The sequence below is a fragment of the Schistocerca piceifrons genome, chromosome 6 (assembly GCF_021461385.2).
Source record: "Schistocerca piceifrons isolate TAMUIC-IGC-003096 chromosome 6, iqSchPice1.1, whole genome shotgun sequence".
NCBI classification, from domain to species: domain Eukaryota; kingdom Metazoa; phylum Arthropoda; class Insecta; order Orthoptera; family Acrididae; genus Schistocerca; species Schistocerca piceifrons.
Window position 1 is genome coordinate 265,350,776 of NC_060143.1, and position 18,955 is coordinate 265,369,730.

Sequence of the window (18,955 nt, forward strand, 5' to 3'; positions counted from 1 at the left end):
GCCATTCCAATATCATCAGTAAAAATTTGTAAGAAAAACTGATTATAGGAGATGCTATGAAATATATTGCAATAGAATAAATAGTGAAATGATTATAAATGAGAGGAAAAAGCAGCTATTTCTTAAATAACGCCTTTAGCAAGACTGACAAATGCTTTACAACTAAAGTCTTACTGTTCATTAAGACGCCCTGAAGGATTATTCTTATAGAAGCCGACTATTTCTATATCTCTTTCAATGTGTCCAACAGCAAACCTTAAGAGCAGTAACCAGAATTTCAGGCTGTGTGTAATATTTCCTGCTGAGTCGTTGTCTGTGAACTGCTTTTTACATAAAACACATGAAATGGGCAGTTTAAAGCTTGTCTTATAGTTGCGCCCAATCTGTCTAATACGCACCTTCTCACAATCACTGCCAGAAGAATATTTATCAACGTTGGCAATAGTATGCCTCAGTTTACTGAGAAGGGTATTTGTTGTAGAAAAAGTAATGAATATGCCAGTATTTCTAAGTAGTCTGTAGATTCTGCTAGATTCTGTTGCCACATAAGTTATTTTAGAGAAGAATTGTTTTGAATTAGTTGAGCGTTCTTCTAGTACTTTTCGAAAAAGGTCACCAACAATTTTAGAGTCATTACTATATACAGCTACAGTTTGATTCACAACCTATAATTCCCATCACTTGGTGTTAGAGGTAGTTTGACCATTCTGTTAAACAAGGCTGTCCTGGTTTTTGTCATGCATCTTCGTTAATGCAATGGATAAGAAAATTAGATTCATAGGGGACTAATTGACGACAGCATAGTAAGAAAGTTAAAGCTCTTGTGAATCAACAACTCGATGATCCTACTAACACATCTCCAGCAATATACTATTTCCATTCAGGAGTTGTAAACCTAACCGTCATTCAGTTTGCTTTCTCTGAAATGATAGTGGTCAATACGGGACTAAAATATAATTTAACTCCGCTGTTAAATGATACCAATATAAAATACACCCTTCCTTATGTAAGAATGGTAATCACCCAATTTAAACTAAACAAACTAAACACACATCACACTTACAAGAGTGCCATTAGAGGCAAGGAACTAACAGAGAAAGAGAAACAAACAAAAATAATCAGCAGACAATATTAATTATATGTATAAAGAATAAATCTGCATATCATCACTCTCTTATTGCAAAAGCAGACAAAGGTAATACATTTGTTTCAATTAAAGAAGAGGATTATACTATTAAAGTAATGTAATTTTTCACTGAGAGTTTCATAATTGAGGTGGCTAAAGATCCGATTACAAAATCTCAGTCTGCAGTCAAAAAATTTATTGATGAGAAAGATTTCCTATTCTCAACCAATGATAAATTAAGGCTGAAATTGATGAACTTTGAACTGAAGTTAAGCTGCATAATTTCGGCTTACCAAAATGCCCTACAGTGAACAATATTAATGGTTTCTCATACTGTTTCAACAGAAAGCTTAACTAGGTCTTAAAAGAATTCTGTACCTCTGAGAGTAATTATAGTATAAAGGACAGTTATGAATTGGCAAAGAATACTTACAGCATAACCATTCGAACAGGTGCCAGATTTCCTTCACTAGAGATTAAAAATCTATGCACGTGTATAACACTGCCAGAAACTATTGGTGTTATTAAAACATAAAATTATAAATTAACTATGGTATAAAACACAGTAATAGAATGGCAATGAATACTTACAGCGAAACCATTCCAATGGGTGCCAGATTTGCCTCACTAGGTACTAAAAACTTATGCTCTAATATGATAATATCTGAAACTGGTTTGTTATTAAAACATAATTATGAATTGTAAGCAAATTACTGACTTTGTTGAAAACCTAGAAACACTTATTTGTCAATAGCTTTTCATCTGGTGACAAGAACTACACACAGAATGGTGGCCTGTTCATGGGGAATTCGCAGTGATGTACTAGAAAAGTCATGTAGATGACGCATTATTATTCCATAAGACATTAGAAGAAGAAGAATTAATCTCTGTGATCACTGCTTTGAGTAATGTACATCCAAACTGGTTTTCACAGCAGAACACGAAACCCAAGTGACTACTAACTTTTTTAGACCTAACTATTTCTATTCACAATGGGGAAAATTTTTTTGTTTTCTAGTTTTAGGAAACCAACTATGACGGATACCATTGTGAATGATAGTTCTTGTCACGCGAATAAATACAAGAAAGACTTTTCCTAACAATGCTTAACAGAACGGTAAAATTACCTCTAACATCAAACCAAAAACTAGATGAAGAGGGATTTCAAAGTAAATTCCAGTCGCAATTTGTTATGTCTTGACAAATGTTGACGTCCTCTTTCAAAAAACACAATCAAAAAACTCTCATTCGCTCTCAAAGGAACCCTCCTCTAAAATGATTTATATGGAAATAGTTGCTAGCAGAATTATACACTATTTAGGAATACCGACACATCCATTGTCTATTCGTCCACAAATGTGCTTTTCAGTAAATTGAGGCATGTTATTCGGAATGCTGATAAATATTATTCTGGCTCAGGCACGTAGATATGGGCTTGAAATGCTTGTCAGTAGGTGGATATTGGACAAAATGGTCGCAACTTCAAAAGAGATTACAGGGAGCATATTTCAGATGTTTCACGTAGCAGTTCAGTTTTCGTACGACATCTCGTAACGATAATCATACAGAAGGTAATACACACAGCCTTGAGATTCTGCATACTGCTCCTGAGGGTCTGCTGTTGAACACGTTGGAAGATTTCGAAACGTTCATTTACCTTAATAATATCCTCCAGGACTTCATTCTGAACCATTAGACATCTGTGATAAAATATTTGGCAATCTTGCTAAAGGTGTTATTTAAGAAATAGCTACTTCTTTGTCTTATTTATAATCACATAACTATTTATTACACCGTATTCCTTTCATATAATTTCCTAGTCCGCCCCCGGTACCTGAGTCGTCAGCGCGACAGAATGTCAATCCTAAGGGTCTGGATTCGATTCCCGGCTGGGTCGGAGATTTTTCTCCGCTCAGGGATAGTGTGTTGTGTTGTCCTAATCATCAACATTTCATCCCCATCGACGCGCAAGTCGCCGAAGTGGCGTCAAATCGAAAGACTTGCACCAGGCGACCGGTCTTCCCGACGGGAGGCCCTAGTCACACGACATTTTTTTTATAGAATTTCCTATACCTTAGTTAATTTATGCTTTTTACTGATGATTTTGAAGTTCACTTTTTCCATACTTTCATGAAATGTTTATGTATCTTTTAATGATGATGTTGATATGATGGTAGAATTTTACCATGCTCAACGATTCGAACATATAATTTTTTTTATGTTAAGCCACAAATTTCTTAAACCATTAATATTTCTGTTTATATTTAATCTCAAATATGTTATAGGTCACAAATTTTATCTTGATTTTATAGTATTTTGCTATCATTTTTCTACTTACCGAATATGTGATATTAACCGGAATGAGAAACAAAATCTTAAGGAAAAGATTACTATTTTATGCGTTGTTTTTCCTACTTTCTATTTTTCACCCTGTAATTTCATCACTATAATGATTGACCTTCTGGTTTCTTTTCTGAATATTCAACAAACATCCTTGTACTGGGAACAACGTATCAACACGCTGCCGTCAATAGAGTCTATGGTATCTTACCGCTTCATCCTTGCCAGTACATATCAACAACCACACGCTATCGCCCAAGCAATAAACGGCGGTCTCGTGGTAACTGTATGGGAACAGCAGCCCCCACTTAGCCTACAACAATGGATCTTTTAATTAGAAATGTTTTTAGTTTACACAATTATTATCAACGAACTGATGTAGTTATCTGTAAACTACTATCCATCTAATATTATAGAAATGATTTTGGACTTACTTTAGCATTATATTCGTTTATTTCAAAATATCTTACGTAAGTTGGCTGAGCTGGTGTCATACGTCATAAGAGTGCCATTTCCACTTTGTTTCACAAGTGGCAGATTAGCTATCAGCAGCTGTAGACGCCTCTACTTTCAAGCAGCTGTTCCATGCTCTGTCGGCTGCAATCATATAAGTAGATGCTACGTTATTTTAACTCATGTTGCTATTCTTTCTTTTTTGCATACTGTATTAATTTCTTACATCCGATTTAATTCAGCCGGCTTTATGTCTTTACTGTGCATTAGAGCTCACGACGGTGAGCGTAAAGGCCGAAATCGATCATCAATTTTAAATAAATAATTACTGCGATCTTAAGTGTTTTATCAACAGATATTCAACAATCCTGTGAAACATATGACGACGTGGCCAACAAACACGTTTCATTAACTTCCTGGGTATCTGAAACGTAGACTCATTGAGAGGTAGGGGTGTATAAGTACGCCCGCAGTTGATAGTGAAGCAAAAAGATGCTTTCTTCAAACATCGTTGCATCAACGTAGATTTGGGCGAACTACGTAATGTGGTGCTGTCTGATGCACACGTTGGGCCAATAGACAAGCGTCTCTAAACAAGCGGTTCTGGTGTAGTTCTCTCTCAGCGATCGCAATACATAAAATGGAGTGCAACACATTACCTGCGAGATCCCCAGACCTCGTCCCAATAGACTTCCTCATCTCAGGCTACATGAAAATCGATGTGTATTCTTCCCCCGTGTTCCCAGGGGAGGAGTTGAGCGTCCACACCGATTCTGCGGTTTGGCTATTTGTTCGCATTTTGAGCATTTATTGTAACATTGATCAGAACAATATGAGACTGAAACAGATTAACAATGTTTAGTTCTCAGTCATACGCAACGACCTCATGGGTATTCCATACTCACTCCGTATACATTTCCGACGTTGGTTGCTTAACAAAGGATTAAATTGCTTCCGCCATTAAATGTCTGCCCCTATAGCTATATGGTCAGTACAGCTGACTGCCTTGCGGCGGACTTGCGTTCGATTTCCGGTAGTGCCACCGAGTTTTCGTTATTTTGAATACTGGAATAGGAACACACTCATCGTTATGATGCCAATTGAGAAGCAGGTTGGCAGTGTAATAGCTGCACAACAGCCAGTAGAGGAACGTGCTGACCCCAAGCCGTACCATACTACATTTCGATTACGATGTTGTCACCGAGCGAGGTGGCGCAGTGGTTAGACACTGGACTCGCATTCGGGAGGACGACGGTTCAATCCCGCGTCCGGCCATCCTGATTTAGGTTTTCCGTGATTTCCCTAAATCACTCCAGGCAAATGCCGGGATGGTTCCTCTGAAAGGGCACGGCCGACTTCCTTCCCCATCCTTCCCTAATCTGATGAGACCGATGACCGCGCTGTCTGGTCTCCTTCCCCAAAACAACCAACCAACCAACCAACCAACCAACGATGTTGCCTAAGGATGACACGGCGGTCGGTCGAGCCCGATTCACTAATCTGTGCCGAGGGAGGCGGTGCTTGCCTTTCTATCATCATACCTGTGAGGTAGGCCATGAATTGTTGAACTCATTCTATTGCGCTGCAAAGTGACAATAGCGGTCTTCTGGCGGAGCTACGGCAACCTTGTCGTGCAAACCTATTCTGGTAGTGGTGATGTAACCTCCGCTTCACTTATCGACCTTAATGACAGTGAAAACTTAAACCGCGTGTACCTAATGGAAATTTGGGAAAAGCAATCGTCACCGAAGTTAATCTGTCGGTAAAGACGGAGGAAGGGTTACATCTCAGTGAAAGGAAAAATGCAAATGAAATTGGTGGAAATTAATTTTGAAAAACGGTAAAGTTAATAAAGAAAGAAACGTGCGGTCGTTACGCTAACAATTAACTGGCGTTAACTAGGTATTTGAGATATGGGGAAGGTTACGGTCGCCAGTCCTATGGACAACTACTATAATAACTCAAAAAGAAAGGTTAATACTCATATAATTAGCACTATAAGCGTGGCAACTGAAGGTTGACACGTGCTGTGTGAAAACTGAAAGTTTGTCAGAAGTAATAAATTTCGCTACACTCTGACTAAATTTAGCAAAAGAATTAATAAAACCAGAAATCTGAAAGTTAATTTAGTGACTGAAATTTATAGTGAACTTCGTTTCTGAAGCACTACGAAATTAAATAAAATAAGGTTAGGCTTTGGCTACCTCAACAATCATCTCAAAATCTACTTGTATCAACGCAATTTATAAATAAGGGATTTAACTTTGAACTTGAATTAAATGGTCGACATAGAAGTTTTCTGGGTTTGGTACCGCGTCATAATGTAAGAAACTACTCTTGCTGGAGAAAAACCAACGTTTCGACCACGATTGCAGCGGCCTTCTTCTGGGTCTAGACCCAGTCATTAGACCCAGAAGAAGGCAGCTGCAATTGTGGTCGAAACGTTGGTTTTACTCCAGCAACAGTAGTTTTTTACATTATGACGCGGTACCAAACCCAGAAAACTTATAATTCGACTGACTCTGGCAGCGGAAGCTTACGCAATTATATTGAATTAAATGATTTTGAACAATAAACAATAGTAAAATTTAGTATGTACGAAGCTCAGCTGCAGTCACAGGTAAGCTAAAATATGGTAACAAAACTCGCACTCGTAATTTGTGATTGTGTAATCTAAATATAGTTCTGTTTGGTTATTTTAGCCAGCTATGAATCCTTTAACTGAACTTTGAAATTAAAACAGTGAAATGGAATGATATTACTTTAATACTGGCGTTTCAATTTCAACGACACTCGGGTTCATTTCGGAAAAGTAAGGGACCCTGCTTGGTAATGCAGTTGGGACATGAGCAACAAAGTTTCATGCTAAGTTGCTGTATTTTAATGATGCAAATGGAACAGTTTGAAAAGCTGAGGTCTGCCACACAGTTCTAAAACTTTACGTGCTTTCAGTCTCCCTTGTTGGTTGATTGAAGGTTTGAAGTCGTCGATCGAGGAGGTGGCGACAACCACTTATTGCCAGCCGTTGCTGTTGCAGAAGCTGGATGTTGTCACGCTTTCTTCTCGACACGGTCACCAGGAGAAACGGGCTCTTGATGTGTTCCAGCTAATGTTTCCAGTCCGCGAGACCGTGCCAGAAACTATCATAGCAAGTCGAGCCAAACCCTGAAAGTGCGGCAATTCGCGGGAGCATCACTCAACACACCTGCTCCACCGCCCTACTCCAACCAGACTCCCTCTGCCCGCGCTCCATGCGGCAGAACCAACACTGTCCAAGATCCTAAACACTTTGATTCTCCACACGACCTATCGATGTAAGCGTTCGATAGAATAGTTTTCCCTAGGCAAGCCCCGGTGTAAAAATAGAAATAATATTTACAAAGCAAACCAATTATACAGCGACACAAAGGTATATATATATATATATATATATATATATATATATATATATATATATATATATATAAAAATTGTAAAACAATTACAATATATAAATGCACCAAAATGTCATATCTTCAGGCAACAAAATAAGAAAAAATTTATATTTTTTTTATGTAACCTGATCAGATTAGGGCCATCAGGCCCTCTCTTACACCGGACCAGTGGTTCACACATGCAGCATTTCACACAACAGAGTTATATCATGACAATAGTTCAAATAAGAAAATTAGATTACTCTAGTCACAATATGTATAAAGAGTAATGACTAAGATCTTATAAAGTAAGTGCTGTCAGTATATTTACAACAGGTAATATATGTACAAATTATGATAAAAGCAATAATAGTAACAGTAAAAAAATCAAATAGTAATGATGAACATGAGAAAAATTGGCAATAGTAATGAAGATTTGTGCAGATGTACATTAATATCTTGGTGTGTAAATTAGATGTTTACTAATACAACGAGTTTTGGGAAAGGGTGATTTAAGGAGGGGGAAAGAGGGAAGTAATGAGGTGAAGTGCATTCGTGTACAGAGGAAGGCATTACTGTTGCTTAAGTAGATGCGTCATTAACTGTTCTTAGAAGCCGGACATGTTTTTAAGTTCTCTAACATAACGAGGGAGGTTATTCCTGAGACGGGTTCCCGCTACTGTAAAGGACTTGGAGAAGGTGACTGAGCGATGCAGTGGAACAGAGAGGATTTTATTATGATGGGAAGGTGTGTTTCTGTCATGTTGTTCCGACATAAGCGTTAAGGACGAGAAGAGATATGAGGGACAGTGTACATTTATAATGCAGTAAATGAGACAGAGTGTACGGAAATCTATGCGTTTGTCTGCATGCGCTCAGGACCATTTTGTATATGCTGGTGAAGTGTGACCAAAAAGTCGAACGTCACAGATATATCGGACGCAGGCATTCATGACCAGTTCCAGACGTCGCGTGTTTTCCTGAGAGAGGCCTTGAAGGATAATATCGCTGTAGTCAATGATTGGGTGTGTAAGCGTTTGTACTAATTTCTTTTTCAGATCGGAAGGGAAGAGTTTTTTTTATATTTTTGTAGGACATGAATGGCTGCTGATGCTTTTTTGCTGACTGCAGTTATGTGATGTGTCCAATATAGATTTTCATCTATTATTACTCCCACACTCTTTGCTGAGGGAGAGAAGTTAATATTTGTTCCATTTAGGATAAGAGATGATACGGATTCCCGATGTTTTGGGCTAATGAGCTTAGAGTGACCAACAAGTACCGTTTGGGTTATAGATGGGTTTAGTTTTAGTCCTATGTCCTGTGACCATTTTGATAGTGCATCGATACCAGTATTGAAATTTTCAATAGCTTTCTTAGGATTGCTTAGTTTCGCACTTAGATACAACTGAAGGCATCAGCATACATATGATATTTGCAATAAGTCACAACCGATGACACATCATTGACATCAGAGACAAGAGTATGGGACCTAGTACTGAGCCTTGGAGAACTGCTGACACTACCCGCGACCATTGTGATTTTATATTCCCGGACAGGATGCGTTGCTGACGAGACGTCATGTATGAGCGAAACCACTGCACTGCTCTAGGTGAGAAATTTAGACCGCTAAGTTTGACTAGTAAGATGTGGAAGTCGACAGTATCAAATGCTTTGCTGAAATCTAAGAAGCAAATGATAGTCGCTTCTTGTCTGCCCATGGCAAGTTTCAGGTCATCTGTCACCTTATAGTACAATAGATGGAAATCGGAGGATATGCAGCCGGGCGGTGTAGCCGTGCGGTTGTAGGCGCTTCAGTCTGGAAGTGCACGACCGCTATAGTAGCAGGTTCGAATCCTGCCTTTGGGATGGATGTGTGTGATGTCCTTAGGTTAGTTAGGTTTAAGTAGTTCTATGGTCTAGGGGACTGATGACTACAGATGTTAAGTCCCATAGAGCTCAGAGCCATTTGAACCATTTTTTATTTGAGGATATGCATTTCCGGCGTTACAGTGATTCGTATGCTATGGCCACACATGTGTGTAACCTGTTGATGTACACGTGCGCCCAGCACTTAGTGTCGTGTGGTTCTGCGCAGTGCCGCCCGACATCCTGATCGAGGAGACGAGTGGCGACCTGGCGGTGACGGAGGGCGACAACGCGACGCTGCGCTGCCGGGCGTCGGGACGACCTGCGCCGCGCATCTCCTGGCGCCGCGAGGACGGCGAGCACATCCTGCTGAGGCACGGCGCCCGAGACCTCTCCAAGGGTGCGTAGCGGGCGGCCGCTCTCGCAGGCTGTGGGTGGCTGGCTGGCGCGCAACACGGGGAGCCGCTCTGCGCCAAGTGTCGTCGCTGTTCTTCCCGGAGACCAGTGAGGCACGCGATACGTGTGCCTTACATCCAAGTGAATCTGCTCGGAAAACTTCGAAAATTGGTAGAGGAAGGGAGGGACGGGCTGAGAACTATTCTCAGTTTCCAGAATGAGGTTTAAACTCTGCAGCGGAGTGTGCGCTGATGCAAACCTTCCTGGCAGATTAAAACTGTGTGCCGGACCGAGACTGGAACTCGGGACCTTTGCCTTTCGCGGGCAAGTACTCTACCAACTGAGCTACCCAAGCACGACTCCCGCCCCATCCTCACAGCCTTACTTCTACCAGTACCTCGTCCCCTACCTTCCAAATTTTACAGAAGCGCTCCTGCGAACCTTACAGAACGAGCACTCCTGAAAGAAAGGATATTCCGGAGAAATGGCTTAGCCACAGCCAGGTAGATGTTTCCAGAATGAGATTTCCACTCTGCACCGGAGTGTGCGCTGATGTGAAACTTCAGATGGTATAGCACTTACCCGCGAAAGGCAAAGGTCCCGAGTTGGAGACTCGGTCCGGCACACAGTTTCAATCTGCCAGGAAGTTATTATCAGTTTCATAGTGAAATTATCTGTGTCGTTAAGTCACGTCTTATTCCTCTTCCAACGTTTTCAGTGCTAGACGTATCGATCCTCCAGCTGGACCTTTTTAGAGGGGTTCAGTGTACTCTACCTACCTATCTCTTCTGCTTTTAATAGTGGTATTCCCATTCCACTCTTAATGTTACCACCATTCCTTTCAGTTTCACCATGGGCTGTTTTGACGTTTCTGTATGTTGGTTCAGTTCTTCCCACAATCATTTCTTTTGTCATTTCTTCACATTTTAAAAGCTGACATTTCACCTTGATTTCGCTGCACTTTCTGTTTACTTTTTTCCTAAGTGAATTGCATATGTGTATTCGTGAAATTCCCTGAAAGGTTTTCTATTTCAATCTTTCGTCTATCAACCGAAATATTTCTTTTGTTACCCATGGTTTCTTCGCAGTAACCTTCTTTGTAGCTATGGTTTTCTTTCCAATTAGTGTGACTGCCGTTTATAGATATGTTTATTCCTCATCAACAAAACTGCTTACTGAGTTACTCTTTATCATAGTATCTCAGAATTACTTAGTACTTCCATATCAAACTTATTTGCGCTTTGATTCTTGTTCACTAGTCTGCTAAACTTCGCCGGCTGGTGTGGCCGAGCGGCTCTAGGCGCTTCAGTCTGGAATCGCGCGACCGCTACGGTCGCAGGTTCGAATCCTGTCTCGGGAATCGATGTGTGTGATGTCCTTAGGTTAGGTAGGGTTAAGTAGTTCTAAGTTCTAGGGGACTGATGACCTCAGATGTTAAGTCCCATTGTGCTCAGAGCCATTTTGCTAAACTTCAGCCAACTCTTCATCACTACTAAATTTGCACCTGCGTGCGGCTTACAATCCAATATCTAATTTCAGAATCTCTGCCTGGCCTTGATGTAATCCAACTGAAATCTTACCATATCTCCCTTCATTTTCAGGGCTCACCTCTCCTCTTGTGTTTACTGAACAAAGCATTCGCTATTAGACTACTAACTGAAATTTATTGCAGACCTCAATTAGTATATCTCCATCATCTTTCCTAGTACACAGCCCATATACTCCCGCAACCCTTTTTTCTACCACTTTCCCTACTTGTATTACCAGTCCAATATCCTCATAAAGTTTCTCTATCTCTTCATCTTCGGCTTGCGACGTCGGCATGTGTACTTAAACTGTTTTCAGTATTGGTTTGGTGTTGATTATGGTGAGGACAACCCTATCACTTAACTGTTCACAGAAACACACTCTCTAACCTACCTTCATATTCACGAAGAATCCCAGCTCAGTTATAACATTTTCTGCTGGAGTTGAAATTGTCCTATACTTATCTGACCAGAAACCCATGTCTTCTTTCCACTTCGCTTCACTGGCCCCCACTATATCTAGATTCAGGCTTAGCATTTTCCTTTTCAGTTTATCTAGCTTCCCTGCCACGTTTAAACTTCTAACATTCCACGCCCAGACTCGTAGAACGTCATACTTTCTTTGCTTATTCAGTTTTTTTCTCATGGTCACATCCTCATTCGTGTCCCCTCCTGGAAATCCAGATGGAGCATGGTCCGGTATCTTTTGCCAAAGGAGAGATCGTCATGAGACTTTTCCAGTTACAGGCAAGATCTCAAGTAGATGCACATTATGGATTCTTAATACAATGGTTTCCATTGCCTTCTGCATCCTCATGCCGTTGATCAATGCTGATTCTTCCGCCTTGGGCAAGAGAGTACCAGGAAGTTCTGTCCGCTTCTCCGTCCATTTTGACAAGGCCGTTGCCAGAATGAATGAGACTTCTTATGTCTCAAATCTTCAGCCGCCGTTGCTGACGATTTTTATTCAAAATTTATGGAGTGGAGAGGTCCGAACCCGGGACCGAGGCAATTTTCTTTACTACTAATCAAGGATTCTGCCAGATGCAACGAGCGACATTAAAGAGATACCGACTCTGTATCGTAGCTGGTAGTGGAGAACCAGTTGTGCGCTCCGTGTAGCTGAGTCGTTGCTGCCATCACAGTTTTCTCTCTAACAAATATTAAAAATCACCCAACTTTCTCAACCTGTTCAATTCGCGGCCTGGTTTGGGATTTTCTCCGCTCGAGGACTGGGTGTTCCGTTGTCCTTATCATCATTTCGTCCTCGTCACCGACGCACAAGTAGCCCAGTGTGACGTCGAATGAAATACGAGGGTTGTCCAGAAAGTAGGTTCCGATCGGTAGCGAAATGGAAACCACAGTGAAAACCAGAAGCGTTTCATTTACAAGAGTTAGGAATACCTTCCACCCACTTCTCTACATAGTCGCCACTCCAACTTCGAGTGTTGTCGCAGTGTTGTATCAACTTTCCAGTATCCTTGTCATAGAAAACAGCCACCTGTGCTTTCAGCCAGTTATCTGCACTGGTCTGCAGCTCGATGTCTGTGGAAAAAGGTTGTCTTCATAGCCAGCGTGTGAGCAGAGATGAGACTCAAGGGGAGACTATTACGGGCTGTATTGTGGGTGATCAAACACTTCTCATCGGAAACGTTACAGGAGCGTCTTCATTGCCCCTGCAGTGCCCCAATCGGAACTTAGTTTCTGGCCAACCATCGTAAGACTTGCACTTGGCGGCCGAACTTCCCCGAATGGGGCCTCCAGACCAACGATGCCATACGCTCATTCCATTTCCACCTAACTTTTCCCTGCCGACATACCTCAGTGCAATAATAATTTACATGATTTAAGGAAGGTTGTTAAATCGTTTTGGAAAATGTAAAAAAATTGTCACCCCCTTGCGCACGCACAGATGAATCGATAATCCTTCACAGATAGAACAGAGATCGAGTCACATGTTCAATCGCCCCTGTGCCATCTCTACGTGAGAGCAAGGTAGTTACAGCTTCGCCTTTCGAGAGGACATTGTACGTAAACATGGGTAAAAGTAAGGACGTGACAGAGTGGCAAGAAAAGGCGATCGCGACAGGCTGTGCCTGTGGCCTTGCTACAAGTGACGTTGCTGGGTTTGCAGGTGGTTCCCAGAGGACTGATCAACGTGTTTGCACGTAGTGGTGTATCACACTTGGCAACGAAACATGACTTCGTACTTTTTGGCGGAAAGAGGTTCTGACTGAGAGGGACCTGAGACGCGTTTCACGGCTTGTAAACCAAACTCGCTTCCAAACCCGACATGAGCTGCTCCAGGCAGTGAATGAAGGTCCATCTCCACTTGTTAGCGAGCGAACATTGCGACGGGAAGAGTATGCAGTGAACATTTGTTGCGGCACCTCGCAACAGACCACTGATCATTCAGGCACTTAAGTCAGCTTGTTTTCAGTTGCACTATAAGTAATCGAACGTGGGCAGTAGGTGACTGGCGGAACGTTGTGTTGCCTGACGCGTCACGTTTCTGCCTGTATTCAAAGCGTTGCAACCTGAATATGTGGAAGGCCGAGATCCAGCCGCAGGTGGGTTGTGATGTTTTTGGGGTGTTTTTCCTTTCAAGTGAGCCCAGTCACTGAGGTGACCACTAAAATGAAACAGCATTTTAATTTAAACATTCTTGTTGATCAGGTGTTGTCTCTCAGACAACATCTATGAAATCTGGTTTCGCTTTACAGAGCGTATCAGGTTGTGTAAAGGGACCAAGGTCAATTACTGTTGGTTATCCAAGAACACACACAACTTTATTCCTCAAAGCAATGCACAGTTTTCTGTTTAAAACAACAAAGATCAATTCACGGCTGAGGTGCCAAGTAAATCCTCCAGAATAAGTTTAACTGATTTCCTTTAAAACACAAAATTTACAGTAACGGCTGAAGGCTTTACTCAGGTAAAATTCAAATAAATTCTTCGGCTGAAAGCCCAAAAAAAATATTACAATAAAAGAGAGGTTTTAAGGATAAGCTTTTACACAGTACAACTAAACATCATAAGAAAGCTTGAAGTGTCTTGTCGGCTAAAGGGCGAAACAATAACTCAAGGAAATTAAATACCATCTTAAAATAAACATTTACAGAACACGGCTGAATGCCGCAACAAGAATTCAAGATAATTAAAGTGAAACCTTACAGACAAAGATTTACGTATTAAAGCCACAGATTCTGAAACAAACACGGCTGAAGGCCTAAATACAGAGCAACGAGAATTTTAAATGATGTATGGCTGAAGGCCTAATCTGAAGGCCATATACTAAACATGAAACAGACAGTATTAATATACGGATTAAGGCCCTGCACAGTACCTGCGACTATTTAAAATGACAATCACAAACAACAACAGTGGTGCTCAGAAGCGTTCCAAGAGTCGCGTGGGGAGGAAACTCTGACAACCGTGTAGGTGAGACAGCTAGCCAACCGTAACACTAAACATTCGGGTGGCAACACGACCTAGGACGGCTGAAGAACCAATCAACAGCCTAAACAATTCCCTTCCACCCGACACACACGCTCCTCTATTTCAACCGACCCACTGACGATACCAGTAAGCATACAGCATTCATCTGCTCAGTGTGAAATCACAGAAGCTACACACTGTTCCACCAAAATACACTAGCACAAGAACTCGAACAATCGTAAAAGCAATCACTGTGGAACAATAAGGACGAATGAATTCGATACAGAGAGAGGTTCCACAAGCGGTCGGTGACCAAATTAACGCCATCCGATGAAACGACCGACAGAACGACCAACCCAGGTCGTTCTCACTGAAGTTACGTGTGTCGGCAACGGTCCAGCGAGTCTTGGCTGTCCAGACCTCAGTGCTGCTCCATCCCGACTCAACTCCATGTCCGTTCGGAACTCGGAGACACGGCGACCCGGGCACACTGGCTCGGACCCATCCTTGCAGAGGGAAGATGCCCACTGGCTAGCCGACATCCCTGCACCAGGAAGGAACCGAAGCACGTTCGGCACGATGACCAAGTGACGAGGACCAGAAACGTTCAAAAGACCCACTACACATCGCCCGATGAGAGGACCAACCATCGGTCGTTCCGCTCCAATCTCCATCCGTCGGGCAGTTCATGTGTGTCGCCAGCGGTCGGCGAGCACTGGCTTTCCGCACCTCACTCGCGCTCCGTCGCCGACTACCTGCTGCTACACCCCGACTGAGCTCCCAAGTGAACTCCAGACAGACGACGACCCGGAAATATTAGCGGTCGCACCAGAGACGGTACGACAGTGCGCTTATCGATAAGCACTGCTGCTGCCACTGACGGGCAAGCAAACCAGCAACCTAGTGACGCCAGTAAATCGAATTGAAAGAATAACGGGGCGAAAGAACCACAAAAACAAGATGATGAGCAAATAAACGACCTGAGCGCGAGCCACGCTCTGTTCAGTCTGCATGACGAATATGTCACTGATAACTGTATTTTTCAAGTCAACAAAAGCAGAGTTCACCGGGCTGGAAGAATATGTGAATGGTTTTCTGAACACTCTCCCACCATATTACATCTCTAGTGATCTGCAAAATCACGTGACTGGAATCCCATAGAAAAACTGTGGGATATTTTGGAACTGTGAGTAATATGCTGGCGTGCGCATCCCCGCAATGTGGTGGAATTGTGTAATCAAATCAACAGCGTGTGGCTTAATCTGGATGCGAAGTGTCTGCACAGCCTTGTGGACTCAGTTCGCAGCCGAATCCAGGCGGTTATCACGTCCAGGGTCGGCTTTATACGGTATTATATGATAATAGTAATGATTTCTTTAGAGGTGACAAATGTTTTGCCCGTTGAGGTTATTCTGTGTTACTAACAAGTGAAGTCAGAAAAAAAACAAGTATTTTTCTTGTACAAAATCAGTTGGTACTTAGAACAGATACGAGGTGCGACAATAAAGTAATGAGACTGATGTGAAAAAAGATGTTGCTTGCCGTTTAGTTAAGTTTAGTGTTGTCTCCTTCAGAGTAGTTCGCTTCTGATTGCACACACTTTTTCCAGCGCTTCTGCCATTGATGGTAACATTTCTGGAACTCATCTTCTGTAATATCCTCCAAGACCCTCGTCACAACTTTTTGGACATCTTGTGTTTATGGTGTCCCTTGACCGCCGTTTGGCTCTTGGAAATAGAAAAAAGTCTCACAGAGTGATATCTGGTGAATAAGGTGGCTGTGGTAATGCTGAAATTTCTTTTGAGGTTAAAAATTCCTATACTGACAGAGCAGTATGGGAAGGCGCATTATCGTGATGCTGAATCCAATTATCAGCAATGTTAATACGGACACGAAGATCTCTTTTACGAACTCTTTCTAAAATTTCTTTCTGGTAATATTGGTTAACTGTTAACTGTCCAGGAGGCACCCAATCTCTATGAACAATTCCCTTAGAATCAAAGAAGCACACAAGCATGCATTACACTTTTGACTTCGACATGCGAGCTTTTTATTGTCTGGGTGATTCCTTTGAGCACCATTGCGAACTTGGGCGTTTTGTCTCTGGATCGTATTGAAAAAAAAACTTTTATCACCAGTGATAATACGGCTCAAAAATTCTGGATTGATTTCCGTTTGCTCTAACAGATCGGTTGCCACATTTTTCCGTGTTTCTCGCTGTTGTGGTGTGAGATTTTTGGAGACCATTTTTGCACAAATCTTTCTGATACCAAGATCTTCAGTTACTATTAGACGAACCCTTTCTCGATTGATGTTCAGTTCTTCTGCAATCATTTTCACGGATAATCTTCGATCAGATCGTACGAGTTCACGCACCCTGGCCAAGTTGACATCCATCCGTGAGGTTGATGGTCGTCCACTGCGGTCTTCATCTTCAACGTTCGTTCTACTTTCACTAAACATTTTATGCCAACGAAAAACTTGAGCTCTTGACATAATCTCCTCTCCAAAAGCCTTCTGAAGTTTACCGTAAGTTTCCGTCGCGTTTTCACCCAATTTAACGCAAAAAGAAAAGGCATACTGTTGCGCAACATCATGTGGTTCCATTTCCGTGACGAGAAACACAAACACCTGTTAACTTATTATAGCACAACTCACGACTGAGCAATTGCATCGATGTGCCGCTAGGACTAGAAGCAGCTTGCAGACCAAGGTCAAAGATATCGTGCCTATGCAAGCCTGCAGGGTTTCCACATCCTGCAAAGAAAATCAGTATCATTACTTTATTGTCGCACCTCGTATATATAAAGGATACGTGGTATTTCAGTTATAGTTCCTTAACATGACTTAAAATGTGAAGTGTCCTGAAGACGAAGGTAGCGAGCCATAACAGCCAAAACACCGTATGTATTTCAGAACAGCAAGCAATCTCATGTTCAGAAGAATCTGACTTACAGAAGCGAATGTTTATGAACAACATTGTGGAGTCTACGTGAAAGTGATCATCAGTCTTATCATGAAGGCTATCTCCTGTGCAGCTGGTTTAACCACTAACGCCAGCGAGCTCCCTCTGCAGTAGCTGTACGGTCTCATAAACAGGCAACAGCGGCCACGACGTCTCCGCACCGACGCCACCATGCCGCCGACTGGAAAACGGCCTCAGATTTTCCAGCCGTGCGCCACTATTTGCGCATGCGCCTTCGTTTCTCTTGGAGTTCCGCTACGTTTCCTGTCTGCTGCTGAGGAGAAGTTTCCCCGAGATGAAAGTTGCCTGTCTATTGTTCTCCCGACTCGCCTGTTTGCAGTTCAGCTTAGCTGTGGCTGTTTGTTCCCAAAGTCCTTCCTACATTCTTCGGGAAAGACAAACACCGTAAAGTATCTCCAGTCGCCCACGTGAATCTCGGCACTTACTTCTCGCGGAATATTTCATTGTCCGCCTTAGCTTGACACAAAATCGTACAGTCGATATTTGATTATGTTGGTAGAGGAAGAAAGTAGTTTCCGGTAGGTCTTTTAATTTATGTTTCAAGTCACCATCATGTACAGAACTCGTTCAATTTTGTCGTATTCGTGCAGTGCAACATTTTCTCAAGTCGTTGCAGTACTAACACATCACCTACGTTTCCGTCGAACATGTACACAACTTTTTCCGCGTTCTATGACAAATCGTCCCCTTCTGCATAAAATAAATTTATCAGCAAATGTTGTTGTCTGAAATTCCAACTGTAAACTGGTATTAGATCTATGACACATCCGTGCATACTAATCCCTTTCAGAAGAAATTCGTCTTGGATTGGTTAATCTTGATCTGCAATTTTCCTTTGCTCGTCTGCCCCTTCATATCTGATCCTTTTTGTTGTTTCAAGTAACAATTAACCAGCTTAATCTACTGTCATGCAACAATTTGCAGCAGTGATTTTTATGATATACGCAGGTGATATTCCTAGTAACTCTAAAGCTTTATACCAATTTACGGCTCTGTACTGAATTAAATTACAGCATCGAACATATTGTCATGGTACACAGAGAACAAAATACATTGGTCTCTGCAGTCGATCTCAAATCACGTTTCGCACAAATCAGTTAACATTTTACGTTTTTCCATGACAGCACTGTCACAACACTGTATAATTTACGTGCCTTTATACGCATTTAATGGTTTGCAATTACTTTATATGACTGGCACTAACGGTGTGCTTAAGTCTAACCCTGTGGAAGTCTTTTTTTCGAGCGTTAAGTCCAAGTCTGTATGATATGTGCAAGTAGCAAAACACTGCGGGGTGAGATACCTGTAAATCGATATTTAAGAACTTTCGCTCTGACCAACGAATTATTTTAACTAACACTCTATTCAGAAGACTCTACAGATCGTTTTAAGAGAAACTTAAATGTTA

General features: G+C 41.9%; 1 protein-coding gene across 1 annotated transcript in view; it reads left to right on the forward strand.

Moving 5' to 3' along the window:
• LOC124803266 (lachesin-like) overlaps window positions 1–18,955 on the forward strand; it is a 231,005-nt gene that overhangs the window by 46,461 nt on the left and 165,589 nt on the right. Inside the window, exon 4 of the mRNA XM_047264450.1 lies at window positions 9,431–9,601. Within this exon, the coding sequence (XP_047120406.1) occupies window positions 9,431–9,601 (171 nt within the window). The remainder of the gene's footprint in view (window positions 1–9,430; window positions 9,602–18,955) is intronic.